We start from the raw sequence: 19420 nt of genomic DNA on the forward strand, positions 1-19420 counted from the left end.
ATATTGAAATATATTCTTACACAGAATGCTCTGTTGTGGTATTCATTTCAATACTGGTTGCATTAATTTATTTCAAAGGTGCTCTCTGAACATTTGTGGCTTTTCCCTTGCCTAAATTAAATGAGGATGTGTTGTCAGAATTTTTCTTTTTTTTATTGCCTTTTTTTTTTCCAATACAAGAGACACAATTGCAGTGGAGTTTCATTATGTATGTATGTATGTAAAACTTTCTATTCTATGAAAACCTTTCACCTTTTACCTTTCAAAAAATGATAGAATAGGAGATGGGTGTATGGGGCTGCGAAAAAGACAGGTTACCCTTGATCACTTGTTTCTGTCTTTTTGTCCTGATTGCTACTTGCACAGGAGGTCCTGCATTGCAAAGATTTTCAGTTTTCCTCATGAATCTTAGGTTTTCTTTTGCTACCTTTTGTTAAAGACCCCTCTTGTTGATTAATGAATGGGAGATTTAGTTTGTGGAATAATTTGTGGAAGCTGAACTAGAGAAGAACAAAGGAACTTCATGACTTTGCAAAGAGAAGAGGACATTAGGTTTTGTTCTTTTTTCTTTTCTTTAAATATGGGGACATAGGGGTTTGAGGCATTTGAGTACCATGTGCCATTACATTACACGGCACATGGAAGATATCCAGGGAATGAGGCCCAGCCTATGTGGATTTATGAAAGGCAGGTCCTGCGTGACTAACCTGCCCTTCTATGAAGTGACCTGCCTACCAGATGAGGGAAAGGCTGTGGATGTTGTCTATCCAGAGCTCAGTAAAACATTTGACACTGTCTCCTACAGCACGCTCCTTGGGAAACAGGCTTCTTGTAGCTTGGATGGCTGACTCTTATGGCTAAAAAACTGACTGTATGGCTGGGCAAGGGAGTTGTGGTGCTACATCTTCTTGGTGGCTGGTCACTAGCTGTGTTCCCCAGGGCTCCTGTGGGACTAGCTGTGTTTTGGGGCTGGTCCTACTTCACATCTTTGTTGATGATCTGGATGTGGGGATGAGTGCATCCTCAGTAAATATGCAGATGACACTAAGCTGTATGGAGGTGTTGATCTGCTTGAAGGTAGGAAAGCTTTTCAGAGAGACTTGCACAGACTCGGTCATTGAGCAGAGGACAACTGCACAAGGTTCCATAGGGTGAAATGCTGTGGCCAGCACTTGTGTCCCAGCAGCCCCATGCAGCACTACAGCTGGTGGAGACGTGGCTTAAGAGTTTTTTGGCAGAAAAGGGGCCTGAGGGTCCTGGTTGACCACCAGCTGAATATGAGCCAATGTGTGCCCAGGTAGTGACATCTTGGCCTGTATCAAGGGTAGCCAGCAGGACCAGGGCAGTGTTTTTCACCTTATATTCAGCATTGGTGAGGTGGTACCTCAAGTAATGTGTTCAGTTCTGGGCATCTCACTTGATGTGCTGAAGCATATCCAAAGAAGGGTAAAAAGGCTTGTGAAGGGTCTAGAGAGGATGTCTTATGAGAAATGGGTTTGTTTAGCCTTGAGAACAAGAAGCTCAGGGGGCACCTCATTCCTCTCTACAATACCCTAAAGGAATGGTGTAGTGAAGTAGTGGCTGGTCTCTTCTGCTGCACCTGCAGAGAGAATGAAAGAAAATTGTCTTGAGCTGAAACAGGTGAGATTGAGATTAGATATCAAAATCACTGTTATGGGGGTCAGGAATTTGAATAGTTTTCCCAGGGAGTTGGTGGAGTCATCCCTGGAAGTGTTTGGATCTGATGTTGGGTGGTGTTTAGTGTTCTAGGAGTTACAGTGGTAGTGCTGGGTTAGTGGTTGGACTTGGTTATGTTGAAGGACTCTTCCAGCCTTGATGATTTGATGATACTGTTGAGATTTAAAGCAGCTGGGAATGCCACATAAAGAAGAGTAGAAAATGTGAAAGATAAGGCAGGCAAGCAGAATGGCAGATCAAAGCTGTTATTTTTTTACAAAATGGCTAACAGAGCTTGTGGCAAAGAAGATTAAATGGCGACAGAAGAAATGACAGTGTACCTCAGAGTGGTTCTCAGAATTATGATCTAGGATACATGGGTGGAAATAAAACAGACTCAGAGTACTGTAAACCTCACCTCACAAAAATATGGAGATTCAAACAAGCAGGTAGTCAGGAAAATTAATCAGAAGAAAATTATTAAGAGAGGGAAACAGAACTGAAGATAAGGCAGCCTACCCTGGGAAATATAGAGAAGAGTGTGTCAGAAAAAAACAGTCAGAGTCTGGAGCTAGGGTCCAAGAAAGGATTGTAGTTGGATAGTATAAGAAAAAAGAAAAAAAAAAGGCAGAATCATCTGCAAGTAAATGATAAAAGCATCGAGGAATGATAAGAGAATCTTTAGGGAAGTTCCTAAGATATAACTGTATAGATGGCAAGTCTAGAAATGATGAAATTAAGAAAACTGAAGCCTTAGAAGAGGAGTTTTAAGACAAAAAGGATGCATATTAAACCCTGTTCACTTTGCATTATTATTCAGAGTCCAGAGAGACAATGAGAATTGCCCTACCTATGATGTACAAAATACAGAGTACAAACAGTTGATATCAAAGACAGAAAGGTTAGGAGTTTTTCAACTGTTTAAAAAAAGGGGAGAAGAAAGGATGCTATGATAGTAATCAGACGGTTTTAAATGTCACTGAGATTGAAAATACACATCCATAATAATTTGACTTAGTTTTCATTATGGATAATATAGATTCTAAGGCACTATGATTAACAGTAATGGCTGATAAGAATCAGTTTCTAACTGCAGAGGAAACTCAAACCTCAGTATATTTGGGTTTGGGACATAACAAGCTCTCAGCAATAGTTTTAGCAAGTAGAAGTGTGGATTAAGAGTACTTTATCAAGTCAGAGTGAATCTGCATGATCTGAAGATAAAGTATATGTTACAACAGAATTGTTTCCCTGTTCCTCAGAGAGACTGGCTTGTTTTGTCTGCCTTAAGGTTTGTCTGCATCAATTTCCTCCATGTTTAACAAGCCACTGATGCTGAATTCTGAATCATAAGGCAAAGTGAACAGCTCTGTCTATGGAACAGCTTCATACCTTGTAAACAGTGCTTCCTTGATTCTTTCTTTCTCCCTCTTTCTAGAATATTCTGTTCCTAGATACTTTATGCTGTGTGTCATATGTAGGTATTATTTAGAAAAGTCTCTTTGGAATTTCAATGATTCTTCCAATTTAAGCAATATTTTTACTCGTCTTTTTGCATTTTTAATCAAACTGGCAGGTGTTATTTTCACATTTTTAAGGCTCTCGTTGTTCAACCACATGTGTGTAAAGGAAGAGAGGCATAGTGTTCCATTAAATCAGATAATCTCAATTTAGTAATAAACATATGTGTACAGCTCCAACAATAGAAAACTGCTGCATGCTGTTAAAAGACATATGCAAATCAACCAATTCTGTTCTGCCTGGTTGACTTTCTTCTATAAATAAATGTCATAACAAAAGAGTTAGATATCCTTCAAGCAATTCTTAAAGGTATGTGAACTTTCAGATCAGCATGCAGATTGAACTAATTTTTGATTGACATTATCCATTCTTTCTTCCAGGTGTGGTATAACCAAAAAGGTTTCCATTCACTGCCATCCTACTTAAATGAACTCAATAACTTCATTCTGTGGCTGAATTTACCTTCTAATGTGGATTGGAGACAGTATGGTAATAGTTTTTCTTTGTATATATTCGTATGTTTTGGAAAGTAGGCTTTAAATAAACTTTAATAATTATAAGTATGAATTTTTTTTTATTAACAGTAGGATTTCAGAGTTCAATTTCTCTGGAGAACTGTAAAATGAACATTTTATAAAGAAAGTTTTTGTGGAAAATATAGTACACAGTAAGGTAAAATTTTAATTTAAAGCTCAGCATGTCATGTGAGTTCCTTACAAAGACATTCCTGTGAAATAAGCAAGTGTAAATTGGTTTGGGATGTTAGTCCCTCTGAAACTGCTGCTAGGGCTTACTTAAATAGCATGGCTAAGGCACAACAGACTATGGATTTATAATTTCTTTGGCACTTTGCTATATCTCCTTATATAAATATCTAGAGTAAATCCAGATTAGCCTGTAAATTCACAGAACAATGTGATGTTTCACATTATTCTGTTACTCAAGGATACTGTATATCATTATTGTACAAAACAAAAGAGCAATTAATGTATCTGGCATGTGAATTCTCTGATTCAGATATCCTGAACTTTATAAAAAAATGTTAAAGTAAAAATTTTATGAACTGACATCTGAAAAAATGACTGCTGCCAAAGACTCAGCTGTTAACACTGATGATGTGGATGTGGAAATCTAGTTTGAAATCTGGGCTTGATTAACTTCACAAATATGTGTTAACTTCTATTCATTCTAGTTCCTTTCATTCTTAAAAATTCGGTTAAATAGGAATTTGGTTTAGGGAAACTTAAAAAGAGCTTTTGACCAAATTTTAAGAGTTCTTGTTAAATTAGGATAGTTTTCTGTAGTGGAAAAATTATTTTAAGTGTTTTTATAATGAAGAAAGAAGACAAAAGCAATGAAAATGGGGAAGGAATCCTGAGAATCTAAAACCAGAGATTCATTAAGAAAACTTTCTGGCATGTCAAAGAAAAAAGAGTAATGGCTTGCTTTCATGATGGCTGGGGTTTCATTTTTCTAAAAATGAATGGATTTTCTAAAATGAGAATGGATCAAAGGCAACATGTTTACACAGAAACTTTGAATGGAATGAAATCAGATATTTTAACAAAAAAAATTTAATAGAAATCAATTTTTAATCAACTTTCCCCGCACTTCCTGAGTCTTACTGATGCTAGCTTTTTTTTCTATACCATTAGATATCTCATTCTGGAACTTAAATGTTTGTGTACCCTTACTTTTATATCTATCATGGAGGATCAGGGTTTGCTGTCCTGCTTGAACTCAGAGAAAATGATAGCCATCCCAAATATTGTGGGAATTATTTATTTTTTGCTATTGCATGGCACAGAAACACAGCCAGCACAACTGCGCTTAAGAAATGCAAGTCTGGTACTGACATCTGTACAAGTATGGGCTCATTGTATAATCTTGTGGCAGAACATGTTAGCTGCCTGCAGAAGCAGAGCTTAAGAACTAGAAAGCAATTTATTTATTTCTTCATCTATTAGAGAAGTGCAATGAAGATGGACTGATCATGCTCTGGAGGTATAACGCGGAGGGAGGTGTGACAGAAATCTTGGGAAGATAGGTCAAGTTACCTACCTAGATGTCTGTATATATGTATTTGTTTGTGTACTCATGTTTGTGTGTGTACACACATGTATACGCTTGTGGAGACCAATATATATGTATATTTTATTTCTAAAAACCAGTTTTCCAGTGCTGCATGGACCACCTGAACTCAGTTCACTTTGATGTTTAACTTTCTCTTATTTAAGGATGCTGCTCTAACAGAGCAGAACTATTCATATACTTTTGTTATTCAAATTGTTATATGCAGTCCTGTAAAACAGCAGTCGGAAAACCACATACTGTGCTCCAAGACTGAAATCTATTCTTTTTGATTTTCTTTTTCCTTCTTCCAAACTCTGTTTATTGGCAAGGTCAGTTCTAGAATATTGTTGGAAATTGCTGTGAGGAAGCTTGTTAAGATGTTGCAGAGACATGGCTTTGTAGTTCTGCCTCGCATTAATGACATGCTATTTCACAGAACAACTTTTTTCCTGTCAACAGAACGCTTCTACATTACTTTTAAGTGATATAAAAATAATTTAGTGCTTTAGAAGGGACTCTAAGGACAAAGTCCTTTCTTCCTTCACAAAAAAATTAATATTGCTTTACAGAAAGAAGCTTACTACAATAGAGTAGAGCATTGCCGTGGATGTAAACAGTAGCAGCAACTATGATATTGAAACAATATTGAGCGAAGTCAACAAGATCAACCACTGAAGTGCTCATACAAAAGCTAAGAAACCCTTTCACTTTGCAGTGATATCCTGTGTGTATTTCTTGAACATGAACCCAGTAGGAGGTCTCCCAAGATCTTTGGAGGAGGGAAGAGCCATTACAGGCCACATGCTGAGTTCTACCTGCTTTGCCCACAAGGACAGATCCAGTAACTTTCAATGGAGATCAGTGGCGCTAGTCCAAGCTTGTGAAAGGTTTTGATAAAAAGGAGCTGAGCAGGAGGCTAATTGCTTTTGTCTATTGTATTTTCTGCAGTCATGAGGATACAGAGAATATCTACTTATGATTTGGTGTGAAAGTTTGAAGGAAAAAATTTTACCCAAGAGCATAGAGAACATATGCTGAGTTACGCTGGTTTAAATCTCTAGGGATTTATACATGTTCAAAAATCTTTGAAAAAAATTATTACTTTTTGTTCTCTCAGTCCAAGTTACTGAGTCTTCAGCATGCAGCAGCAGGAAATTATATCTATTTCGTGATTAAAAATATCAGTCCTTTTTGCTATTGTGTAATCTGATCTTCAAGTACTTTCTCTGCAAGAATAGAGATTTCTCCTCAGCCCTGTCTCTTAACAATTTGGGATTATCGGTAAATTTCTCTGTGAGGATGCTTGGAAAGTTACAATGTTTGTTTCCTGTAATTTTCATGTAAATAGTGATGTGTCTGTTGAAGAAAATGTGTTGCCCAGCTGGAGGGCCCATAACTAGATGGAGAAACTGAAATTGTCCCAATCAGTTTAGGTAAGTTTAGTGTAGTAGATGGATCAGATGTCTCTTTTGGAGCAGTAGTTCAGTAATACTTGTATAAAAATATGTCATTTTCTCTATCATGTGTATATTCACCCCTGCCTTTATCATCATGTAAGTCTTTGATCCCATTGTGGGAAAAAAATCTATCTCAACTGTGGAAGAAATCAAATGCATTCTGTTTTCTAGAGGGTTATAAGTTCAGTGACAGATGATAAAAATGAATATGTTAATAAATAGTTTTTAAAAAAATTAGTAATACTCTTCAACAATGAAAGTAAGGTATGCTGGATTTTTGTCCAAACTCTTCATCTCTGACTGTTATTCAAGCTTATATAAATGATGTTTTCTGATCTTTTTCTGAAATGCTGCATTGTTGCAACTAAGTAATGTAATTGTGAGCAAATAAAAATTTAATAATGAAGTAAGAAGAATAAATAAACTAAAAGGCAATATTTTTTGCTTAAGCTTAAGAAAGAAATTTTGATCAAGTAAAAATGTTATTTTTCACACCTAGTTGTATAATATTGAGTCAGAATGTGGTTATTATGCTGGAGTATAACCTCACTCTTAGGGTAAGGCTATATAAAGAAAAAAGGAGTGGTTGTCATCTATAATTTTGCCTGTAGAGCGGTCAAAAATGTTCTTACATCATTGTTCAAAGAACAAAATGTCTCAGTATAGAAGGGCTTTTTGCAATGCAGCTTCCCCATCTTAGGATTCATACCGAAGTCATTGAAAAAAAGCTTTCATACTAGAATTCATTGTAGCTTTCATGTAGCATCCTCATTTATTTCAGATTCAATTTTTCAAAAGAGCAGAAGGGATCAAGGGAATAATTTTCAACTGAATTTTGGTGGAAAGTGGCTGTAAAGCTTCCTGAATGCTTTGCAAATTATAACTTTAAACCTTATTACAAAGGAAACTGTGCAATGGTGTGCAATGGCCTTTGGATGTAACCTTCTTAACCATGTCTAGTTAGTGGGGGAAACTAAAATAGAAACCATTAATCATGGTGCTGCCTGTGAAATTCTCCATATAAATTGTAATTCTCATATATATATATATATATATATATATATATATACACACATATATACATGCACTACCTCAATTTTTTCTAATACATAATATTTTACTTAATCTGAAATAAAAAGTCTTGAATAAAGAAAGCTAGATTGGCCTTCTATTCAAGTCTGCCACAATCATGGTATTTAGAATCAGTAGCACAGATCTAAACAGATCTATGCACGCAAGATTCAGCTTGACATAACAGGCAGTTTACAAAAGAGTACCAAGAGACACACCCAAAATACATTGCAGAACCAGAAAACATACCTAAGGACAGCCCTAACTAATCTACAGTGATGGCGTACAAGCTTGAAGACCAAGACCTTTAGGGGTTTTTTCATTTGGATTTCTCCAACTGATACTGAAAAAGTATTGCTGGATTCATATCACTTTCCTAATTTTTACTGAAAAAACACAGATTTTTGAAGTGTATTTATATGGAAAGTTGCATCCAAGTGGGGTGGACTGGACTACCAGTGTCTTCTGTTCTTTATCATGTACAGTATGGAAACATCTGTACCATCTAAACATCTGAAGTTGTGCCAAATTGTGCGCGCCTTCATTTTCTGACAGAGGGTCAGCGGGTGTAGATGTGAGGTAAAAGTTCTAGAGCACTTTCTGTTGAAGGCACAGATTGAAGACTATTAATAAGATGTTTATATAGGGGAAGGTGTCCTGAGTTATGCAGCTCCTGAATGGCAACAGGGCAGGATGCAGAATGTTCACAGGAAGCTTGTCTAATGTGAACTCATTTTCCTTTTTCCTGTGAGCTTTCCTATCCAGAACGAAGAAGTATAGTATTTTATTAAACAAAACGTTACAATCATTCTAATATTTTATGGAGAATTTATTTCACTAGGTTAGGAATGTGTTTTTAACAAATTAGAATCTAAAATTTGTTTAATCAAGAGCGATGTAAGGAAAGGAGGAGGTTTGTTCCACCTGGTAGGGAGAATACAAAAGGGAAATCATAGAGAAGCTGAAGGGGGTACAATGAATAGTTTACTGCTTCCTCTACTATTAAGCATGTAGCATGGGACTCCTAGTGTCATTTTCAAAGTAAATACACTCTCCTGCCTAGGTCCCAGCTGTGCTACTCCTGAGATTTATAGTTAAGCTGTAAAATTCTGACTGCTTCCCATCTCTTTTTTCCATAGTAATGTGACTTGCAGGACTGATAAAAATGTCCTTGTTCTCAGTTGTATAAAAAAACCCAGTCTTTCATTGAGCAATACAAGAGATGACAACTGGGCCGTTTAAATTAATGAAAGACAAAAATGAGGAAAAAAGAAAAAGACACACCAAAAATGTAGTTAACTCTATAGTTGACAAATAACAGAGAAAAGAAAGAAAGAGAAGCTTCATAGCTGAAAAAAAGCTGAGAAAATATATTCCCATTCATATTCCCAAATTGCATTTGCTTGGTATTGGAAAAGTTGGAATGTATGTCTGTTACAATTTTTTACCTCTGCCCATAAAAAAGCCTAAGTGATCACTGTAAAAAGAAGGTGACCAACTGCATGCTGAGGACATAGATGAAGGATGTTTTAGGATGATGAAGAAAGTTTTTGCTGTGATTAAGTCAGGAGAATATAATGGCAATCCGCAGATGTGGAAGTAATGATTTTTATACTGAGAAATTTATTAAAAGGAGCAGACAGAGTTAGTGCTGAATCATATAATATTTGGTGTTATTGCCTGGCTTGCTTTTCCCTTGTGAATACTGATATGGTAAAATTTGCCCTGAGGGCTGCTCACACAAGGCTTGTAAGTACAGTCCTTAAAAAAAATCCTTGCATAAACACCAGAAGCATCTGTTTTATAGTAGCTTTATAATTTAGAACTTCTTAGTTTATCTGTCATTTATAGTTTTTAAGTCCTCAAACATGGCAGATAGTTTTCAACTTAATGAGCCTCATTATAGCAGCTTTGCATAGTAAGAAGGCATATAAAGGCAAGAAAGTATAAATAAGTACATTTTGCATCATTTTAACAGCTGTATTGGGACAGATATGTGTAAAAAAGATCTAGGTGGTTAGAAGAAATGTAGGAAGAGATAGAGGTTATAAAAGTACATGGAAGAGTTTTTTAAATAAAAATATGTATACTAGCAAATACCATATATTAACTCTGTTGGTTTGTTCTGGTATTGGAAGATAAATTATAACATATATCTTGAGTTCAAGGGAACATTTTTCCTCCATGAATTACAGGCCAGTTTGTTGGCTCTATCCAAAACTAATCTTTTTTTTGCCAATGGGATGAAGAAATCATTATACTAAAAAGGTATAAAATTCAGAGATTTTCATGCCCCAGACTAATTGAAGAAACTTAAAATACTGAATGAAAGTATTTACACATTTAATGCAGTGGTAGAATTTTGAATTCTGAACACAACTGAACTTAGTTTAGCACAGTCATACTTTTCTTACTTGTAATCCACAACCTTGTGAAATTTAATTTCAGTTGTGAGTGTAAATTAAAAGAAAATGTAATCCTTTGTTTCATCTACATGATTTGAATGGAAATTGACTGTCAAAAATGTTTGCTGCTCTTAAGGTGTGTGATTAGTTTTTGTGACTATTCCATAGAAGGAAGTTAATTCAGTGTAACAGACTTTTGATTGGTATTGTATGATACAATACTGCAAAGACCATTATTCTATTTAATGTCATGGGTTTTTATTTTCCCCTGCAATTACCTCTTTTTCACGGTTTCCCTTTATTCTGTATGTTAATAGAAAAGAAAGTTAAAGCAGTGCAGTTCTGCATGTGGAACCCAAGTCAGCTGCTGTAGACTTTTGTTTAACACCAATGCAGTAATCTGAAAGTTTTGTTAGTTCCCCCCTGAGATCTTGCTGCCAGGCAAGGAAGGGAATTCTCCTGCTCTGCTCTGCACTGGAGTGGCCTCACCTTAAATGCTGTGTACAGTTTTGGGTGCCACAGTACATAAAAGACATTAAGCTGTTAGAGAGCACCCAAAGGAGGGCCACAAGGATGGTGAAGGGCTTGGAGGGGATGCGTTATGAGAACCAGATGCGGTCACTTGGTTTGTTCAGCCTGGAGAAGAGGAAATTGAAGGGAGACCTCATTGCAGTCTTCAGCATGCTCACAGGGGGAAGTGGAGAGGCAGGTACTGATCCCTTCACTCTTGTGACCAGCGACAGGACTTGAGGAATTCCCTGAAGTTGACCCAGGAAAGGTTTAGGTTGGATATCCTAAAGGAAAAGAGAGTGGGTGGGCACTGAACAGGCTCCCCAGGGAAGTGGTCACAGCACCAGCCTGAGGAAGTTCAAGGAGTGTTTGGACAATGATCTCAAGCACATGGTGTGACTCTTGGGGTGTCCTGTGTAGGGTCAGGACTTGGATCTGGTGATCCTGGTGGGTCCTGTCCAATTCTGCATATTTTATGATTATTTCTTCTAATATGCCCACTTTTATCCAAGCATTAGAAAAGCCTAGAAAACTTCCAGGGAACTAATCAAAACTTTTTTTCCGTCATGCTACTTCTACTTTACATAAATGGAAATTCCATGGTTCCAGTGGGAAAAAATTTTTCTTTGATATGCCTGTTTTGCTTCAGAACAAATAGCAGCAATTGTTTAAAAAATTAATGCTTTAAAAGAAAAACAAAGGAAAATTTTAAACAGTCCCTGAAGGTACATGACATGAAAGACTTCTACAAATAGCAAGGTATCTGTTAGGGATACATCAAAATGTTATTGGCTTCAATCTTTTGTTTTTCTAACTACCACTGGGCTTCAGTGTACTGCATTTAGCTGTTATTTGAAAAATCTTTACTTTGTAAAAAATTTATGTGTGAGTTAATCATCCTGTTTTTCAGCTTTTTACCATGCAGTGACTTAGTGATGTTTAGATTACTTTGGCTTGAAGATGAGAAATGAAAAATTAAAGGGGCAAAATAAATGTATGCTTAGTCAAATTTCACCTGTTACTAGAATGATTTTTTTTTTGTCTTTATGCAACTGGACTTTAATAAATTCAATTAAGTGGTGCCCCTCAGAGTCAATGTAAGGCTACCAATAATTTATATCTTTACCAAAGTTACTGGAAATATTATAATTGCTGTTAGGATTAAGTTTGTTTCTTTGTTTTAATTTGGAATGACATAGATTTGTTTAGACACAGATCAAATAATGCTGATGTCGTGGTTTAACTTAAGGCCCGCTCACACAGCCATTTCCTCAGTCTCCCCCAGTGGTGTGTGAGAGAGAATATTAGAAGTGATAAAACTCATGGGTTGAGATAAAGGCAGTTTAATAAGTAGAAAAAGAGCCACATACACACACAAGCAAAGCAAAGCAAGGAATGAATTCACCCTTTCCTGTGGTCAGGAAGGTGTTCAGCTGTTCCCAGCAGAGCAGGGCCTCATCATGCCTAACACTGATTTAGGAAGGCAAACACCATCGCTCCAAACATCCCTCCCATTCCTCATTCTTCCCCCATGTTGGAGGCTGAGCATGATGCCATATGGTCTGGAATGTCCCTTTGATCAGTCAGGGCCAGCTGTCCCACTGTGACCCCTCCCAGCTCCCTGTGCACCCCCCACTCTCCTCACTGGGGGAATGGGGGAGGAGCAGAAAATATCTTGGCTCCAAGTGCTGCTCACCAATAGCAGCACAAACATCCCTGTGTTATCTACATTTTTTCCAGCACAAATCTAAAATGTACCCCCATACCAGCTACTGTGGAGAAAATTAACTCAATCCAGCACAAAAACAGCACAGCTGGCACATCTGTCAGGCACACCTGCAGAGATAAGTCACAAGCAGCATCAAGTCCAGTGGAACAGCAACTTTTGCAGCAACAATATTTTTGTACCTTCACCCTCCACAATTTTACTTTTTTTGCTTGAAAAGAAGCAAAAAGACACAGTGTTTGTTCATAAACTGCCTTCCAATTCCAAAGTTAATTTTGTTAGATTGCACCAAGAACCAAAATAAGCCTAAGAATTCATTGCCTGCTCAGGACTTTTCAAGGTCTCCCAAACTAGGCAGGTTTTTAATGTAGAGCTCTACAATTTCAATCAAAGGCGTGACTTTTGTTTCTTTTGTGAATTTAGCTAAACAGATTTTCTCAGCAAAACACCAGTAATCTAAAAATTGCTGAAATATCTAATCTAAAATCTAAATCAAGTGTATAAATTGCAGTAACAATCTACCTTACTCAGAAGATTACGTGTATGAACAAATTCTACTTTAGGTTTTGTATTTGGTCTCTTCTGTGATGTAGATTCCGTAGCAATATACAACAAGCCTGAACCAATTTCCCAACTTCAGAACACAGAAAAGCACTACAACTTATGTTTATTCATTAGTTGTTAGTGGTTCCAGACACTGGAATTCATTCAATGGGTATGGTTTTGCAGACTGGTATTTGACCTCTTTCTGTTGGTTACTAAGTATTTAGCCTTTTTATTCATACATGTAGCAAGTGTTAACAGCATACTCCAGAACTTGAAGTCCTTAATAAGATTTAACATTTCATGATTTATTTTTCTTTTTTCAAGGGATAACACTCTACAGCCAACCATATGGAGGAGCCTTGTTGGATGAGGACAAAATGTGAGCAAACTCTTAAAATATTTCACAGCAGCAATCAGCAGATCTATCAATTAAATAAGAATATATGTTTCCTGGAATAGATGCTGTGAATTGAAAGACACAATTCAGTTTTACTGAGTGAATAATTTTTATTAAATGTCTGTAAAGTCCACTGTTTATACCAAAAATAGTTGCAGTATTTTGTAAAGAAAAATACTGAATTTATGCTGATTGTGTCATAAGTTTTAAACAGAGTAACTGTTTCAAATGATTTTGAGGGTTTAAATTATAGTTCTCTGTAAAGGGGAAATATTTGCATAAGCTTCTCTTTACAACTCAGACACATGCTGTGCTCTGTAACTCACCTATAGTTTTGTAACTTAACACATCTTGTTCCTGTTCTTTAATTAGATGTTGATAGTGAAGAGACATTGTGTCCCTGCTCATTGCAGGGTGTTAGAATGTAGATGATCTTTAAACCCATTCTGTGATTCTATGGTGTTTGCAATCAGGATTAAAGTCCTAATGTCTAGTGTTGTGGTGAGAGGTTGGCCTGCAAAATGCTAGCATTTGAGGGGTTTTCCCCCATTGTGTTTTCATTGCACTATTTTGCTTTTTACCCTAGAATGGAGAATGTTCGTCAGTGTGGGGTAGCACTGTGTATCATGCTGGGATTCTCCATCCTCACTGCATCCATTGGAACTGCCATAGTGAGGGACAGAGTATCTGGGACAAAACGCTTGCAACACATCACAGGCCTGGGTTACAAAACTTACTGGCTTGCTAACTTCTGCTGTGACATGGTATGTATTGTGTGAGGCAGCATGTGCTCAGCTGTGCACTTTATCCGAGTTTCTTATAAATGAGTAAAAGGAGTTATGGTCACAAGATAATGAATGAGATTTGAATTGCGCAGTGACAGCTCCATTCTGACATGCTAACAAACATTAAGTCACCATTCCTACTTTCATGTGGACAGGGATTGCGTTCCTTGCTTCCCAACGTTGAATTGTAAATGATTTGCTAGCTTTAGCTATGTGCACTATTTTACAAATAAAAGGAAATTGGCTAATCAGCCTAGACAGAAAGAATCTTCCACATAGCAGCTCATAGCAGGAATTTCTATGCTTTGAATTTTGCCTTGCACTGGCAAACCAGACAAATTAGTGGAGAAAACTGAAAACAGTAGTCAGCCACTTTAAGGCATAATTGTGTTATGTGTTGTTGTGGATAATATGATGGTTATGGTTAGTTCCTTTTATTTGTGTCAAACACTGGAAGAGGCAGCTCAAGGAAGTGGTGGAGTCACCATCCCTGGAGGTATTTAAAAGCCATGTAGATAAGGCACTGAGGGACATGATTTAGTGGTGGATTTGGCAGTGCTGGATTAATGGCTGGACCTGATGTTCTTAAGGTCCTTTACAACATTTAGGTTGGATTTTATGAACCCTGGTCAGAAACAGAAATTTTTGGAACACCTTGTTTTCATTTAGACTGTTCTAATTCTGAAACATTAGATCTTCACCCATCCATGCTTGAAATCAGAATTTTCACACTTGAGCAATCTTGTGGTAAGAGCACATTTTCCCAAGTGTTATTTACTTGGGCAGTCAGTCTTGGTATTTCTTTTTGCTGCTTCTTCAGATAAGAAGGCTTGGTTAAAAACAGTCCTTCATCATTCAGTTTCTCCTTGTGAGCATAGTCAACTCCTCATTATTTTCTGCCAATCTCTCAAAATGTTCTCACAAATTCAACACAGTACTGCATGATCAATCACGATGTGGGAAAGAATAGACACTGCTTTAAATGCTAATTGTGCCACAGATCATTTAGGGACACTGAACCCATGAATATACGAACTGTCAAATTTTAAATCCCTCTACGTATTTTAAATATTACAGGCTATGTCCTGTATTACTGGTAGCACAATCTTTACTAGGCCTGCAGAAGTATTTGATTTATGATATTGCTCTCATGAGAATCAGGCTGTTCTTACTGTATTTATAGGCATGAATGGTATTCATTACTATGTTCAACAAATGGAAAAAGTGTAAGTGCTAGGAAAATTCGAAGAGAAATAAAGACATTTTGTTCAGATTAAGCTTGTGTCACTAGAGGGGCAAAATAAAAGCTGTTTTGTTGTACATGCACAACTTCTGTAATATACCATGATTTCAGGGTAAGATTTCCAAATGAATTTGATTTTAAAGTTATTGAGTTATTTCTCGACAGAAGCCCCAGGTCTATTGAAAAGTACTGGGACTCAAATGCATTGTGACTTCTCTAAAATATTTTTAAACAGCTTCAGGATAACTGAAACATATATCTATGGGTGGTATGCTATGATACTTGTATATGGCAAAGAAAAGCCACACTGTGAATGACAACATTGCATCCATCTACATTTTACTCCATTGCCCTTCTCTTAAAAAAAAAAGTATGTTTTCCCAGTAGCAAAGACATGATGGCCTCTGGTTTAATTTGGAACAGGTTTTCCCTGTACTTCGGTATGAAAGTATAATTTTAACAGCATGTTGTTCTTCTACACTGAATATTTAGCTAGACCTTGATTTGTTGCCTCTATTGCAGTAGCATCTCAGAATCTCAGTTCTATTAGGTTAAAGCTATAAAGCTAATATTACGTAAGCAGAAATGGAGACAGCACCTAGTGAGCTCAGGTTCAGTACACAGAGCAGGAAGACACTGAAAATGGAGCTGAGCACAGATCTTCACATCCTGACATTGCTATTTGCAAGCAGAATCCCTCTCTCTTAAATACTTGGATATGAATCTTCTGTACCAATCCCACCTTGTCACCCCTAAGTATTGGTTGCCATTATGTCAAGAGATTAAAGAGAGAAACTGTTTTCCCTGTTGCCTAGTGGCTGTAATGCTTTTACATATTTTTAACATTCCAAATAAAATATGTAATTTGCTTCATCAGCACACATGGTCCTTCATTAAAATCTCTTTTAAAATTGCATCATTATTATTCTCCCACATGAATGCAGCACCAATCAGTAAAGCTGCTGTTTCTGAAACCAAGCTTCTGTATTCACAGTGTAATTTGATGTTTTGGAGCAATGGCCCCACACGGACTCATTATCTGGAAGAGTCAGCTTGTTAAATGGATGTATTGAAAAGGTCAATAAAAATAGGATTAAAGGGGATATTCTGTAGTCAGATTTTATCTTGTCAGGTTGTTTCATGTGTAGGGGGCAGTTTCACAGCAAGTGCAGACTATCAAATCTCCAAGCTCTTCTGCCTATTTCCTCCTAATTTATAGTATAATTGTACTGAAAGTATGGAGAAGTTAATTTGTAAAACCCTCCTATGCAATTTAGGCAAGACCAGTAAGAGATGTTCACCTGCTCAATTTTTTTTTTCCTTCTGTTTCTAGCTGCTTTACATGATTCCAGTCACCCTGTGTGTTGGTGTTATTAGTGCCTTCCAGCTATCAGCCTTCACTTTCCGAAAGAACTTGGCAGCCACTGTTCTCCTGCTGATACTCTTTGGGTATGTGATTGGAAATGCTACTATGGAATTACAGGTTCCAAGAAACAAACATAAATCTTTAGATGTAGCTTGCACCTGCTGCTGGATGCATGGTTTTCTGTCTTTGTAGCTGATTATGATTCACCAGAGCATAGTGAGAAAACAGACTGAAACTTGAGTTTGAAAATTAAACAAAAAAGGTGGAGGGAGATTAACTCACACATTAAAAAAAAAAAAAAAAAAAAAAAGGGAGTGCAACTATCTTAGAAGACACTAAGCCTGTATAACAGTAGTTTACTGTTAGAAATTGATTGTATATTATCTTCCAGAAAATGAGGGAATATTAACATAGGTCAGAATTTCAGTGCTTAGCTATGCAGACTGTCATCAAGAAAGTAAGAAACAACTTTTATTAAAGCTCTAACCATTTTCTGTAATTCTACATAGCTCCAGGAATTTACATTTCCAATGAGAAGTCTGTCCAATGTGAAGTACTGGGGTGGATAGAGTTTTGTCTCCCAGTAGAACTGTGAGAGAGGAAAGTTCTACCATGCTCTCTTTCTTAGTTTAACATGAAAAACAACAGAAAAAAACCCCAAAACCAAAAACAAACCTACCAAAAAACCACAAAACCCAAAACCAACAGCAAAAAACCCCAACCAAACAAAAAAACCCAGAAAAAACCCAAAAAACCCTAAAGCAACAAACAGAGAAAAAAAAACCAAACCAAAACAAAAAACAACCAAAAGCAATTCTGTAATAGAAGGTTAAAATAACTGGTTCAATGAAGAATTGATATTTCTATAAAAGTAAGTCTGTTCAGCCCTGGGATCAATTACATTAATAGTGTGTTCTGTTGTGTCACTTGAGGGGCAGAATGAAAGTTGTTTTGCTGTACATGTACAGCTTCTGTAATACACCACGATTTCAGGGTAAGATTTCTGACAGAGTTTGATTTTGAAGTTATTTATTTATATAAAGACAGAAGCCCCAGGTCTGTTGAAACATACTGGGACTCAACTCATAGTGGGACTCATAACTCTTCCCATGTGCTGACTAAGGTGATGTTAGAAATGCTGAACATTAATTGTTAAAGGAAAAGGCTTCTGAGAATTTTATTACTTATTTCAAGCAACTAATTTTTGCTACCCTTATAAGGGAGAGTGCATATCTTACAAGACAGGTGTTTAGATAATGAATTATAGATACAAGAATGGTAGGCAAGGAAAGAAGAAAGGACCTTCTATGAGATCAGGTCATGTTCTATTCCAGGAGGACTCTCAGATAAACCCTTCAAAAAAACCCCCAATTTACTCTATTGCTCCTTGAAAACTGTTTTCAAGGTTTTGTGCCTCCAGCAACTCATTTTTTAGAAACTGTTCAGGTATCCTCAAATCTGGATGTTTTCTTGGAAATTCTAGCTGAAGTTTATTCAGAACCATAATTCATAATTGTCCTTCATCAAACACCTTTTGCAAACCAAAACAAGCCAAGTCCTCTCTTGTAAAACCTTAAAACCTCCAAATTCCTTGCATAATTCTATTTATCATTTTTCCTTATAATTGGGCTCCTAATTCCTGGATGTGAATAGCCAAACTAACATGAACTATTCTAGAGGTCATGATGCTAGGATTTTGTAAATAACTTGTATGAAACATCCAAAGTTCATAATTTCCTCATCTCTGTATCTTTCTTGTGTACCACTCTCACTTCCTTCCTTCTGCACTTACATCAAGTGATTCCTTCAAGTTAAGGGCGCAAATTCTAACCAATCTTAGTGCAAAGATTTCACACTATGAATAATAAAAAAAAGGTGAATTCTCACATCTTTTTTTTTATTAGCTTTACAACCACTGAATCCTTCTTGTGATCCAGTCGCTGTCATATTAGCCAGGCATAGGCTTCTATAGAAACCCTAGCCAAGCAGCAATTGAAGCACACAATACAGAGCTGTAGGTCTACTGAAGTATTTTCAGGGTTTTTCCTGGGGTGCCATGGGTTTTGGCCCTGCCCACAGTGTACTATCAAGTGCCAGTTATATTGGCATTGTTTTAACCAAAGGGTTGAGTTAAACTTTGAATATTTAAGAAAAAAAAAGGTCAATGAATGAAAATGGGTCTTATTTTGTTGACTGCAGATGCAGCTTAATCAGCTCAATATAATCCCTCCTGTACTGTTCAGCTTTGGCTGACATAACAGATGTTGCAGTGATTTTTAACCAGAAAATCTGTGTATTCACTGTGTATTAACATATATTAAAGATCCAATAGCTGTCTGTAAGTTTAACGTGTCTCAAGGACATTGATAAACTTCACAGTTTCCACTCTTCCTAATCTACCCTTTATTCAGCCTAACTACACCAAAAATATGATGAAGCCTGTTGTGGCCACTTTATTCTTCCCCAGTACTGGCATATAATACTCTTTCATCTGCATGCCATCACCATCTGTGTTTTTTTCCTTTAAAATTTTATTTTCTAATCTAGAACAAAGATAAAAATAGCCCAGTTATACAAAAAAGTTAAAGAGAAGAGGGTGTGTTCAAAAGAATAATCAAGTTTCTTAGTGCGCTACTTTAAAAG

The 19420-nt window shown here is 36.7% G+C and overlaps 1 protein-coding gene across 1 annotated transcript in view; it reads left to right on the plus strand.

Annotated features, from left to right (window-relative positions):
* ABCA13 (ATP binding cassette subfamily A member 13) overlaps positions 1-19420 on the plus strand; it is a 169705-nt gene that overhangs the window by 106405 nt on the left and 43880 nt on the right. Inside the window, exons 41-44 of the mRNA XM_063177512.1 lie at positions 3579-3687; positions 13311-13365; positions 13970-14147; positions 16745-16860. Of these exons, the coding sequence (XP_063033582.1) occupies positions 3579-3687; positions 13311-13365; positions 13970-14147; positions 16745-16860 (458 nt within the window). The remainder of the gene's footprint in view (positions 1-3578; positions 3688-13310; positions 13366-13969; positions 14148-16744; positions 16861-19420) is intronic.

This window comes from Melospiza melodia, chromosome 1, assembly GCF_035770615.1.
Source record: "Melospiza melodia melodia isolate bMelMel2 chromosome 1, bMelMel2.pri, whole genome shotgun sequence".
NCBI classification, from domain to species: Eukaryota; Metazoa; Chordata; class Aves; order Passeriformes; family Passerellidae; genus Melospiza; species Melospiza melodia.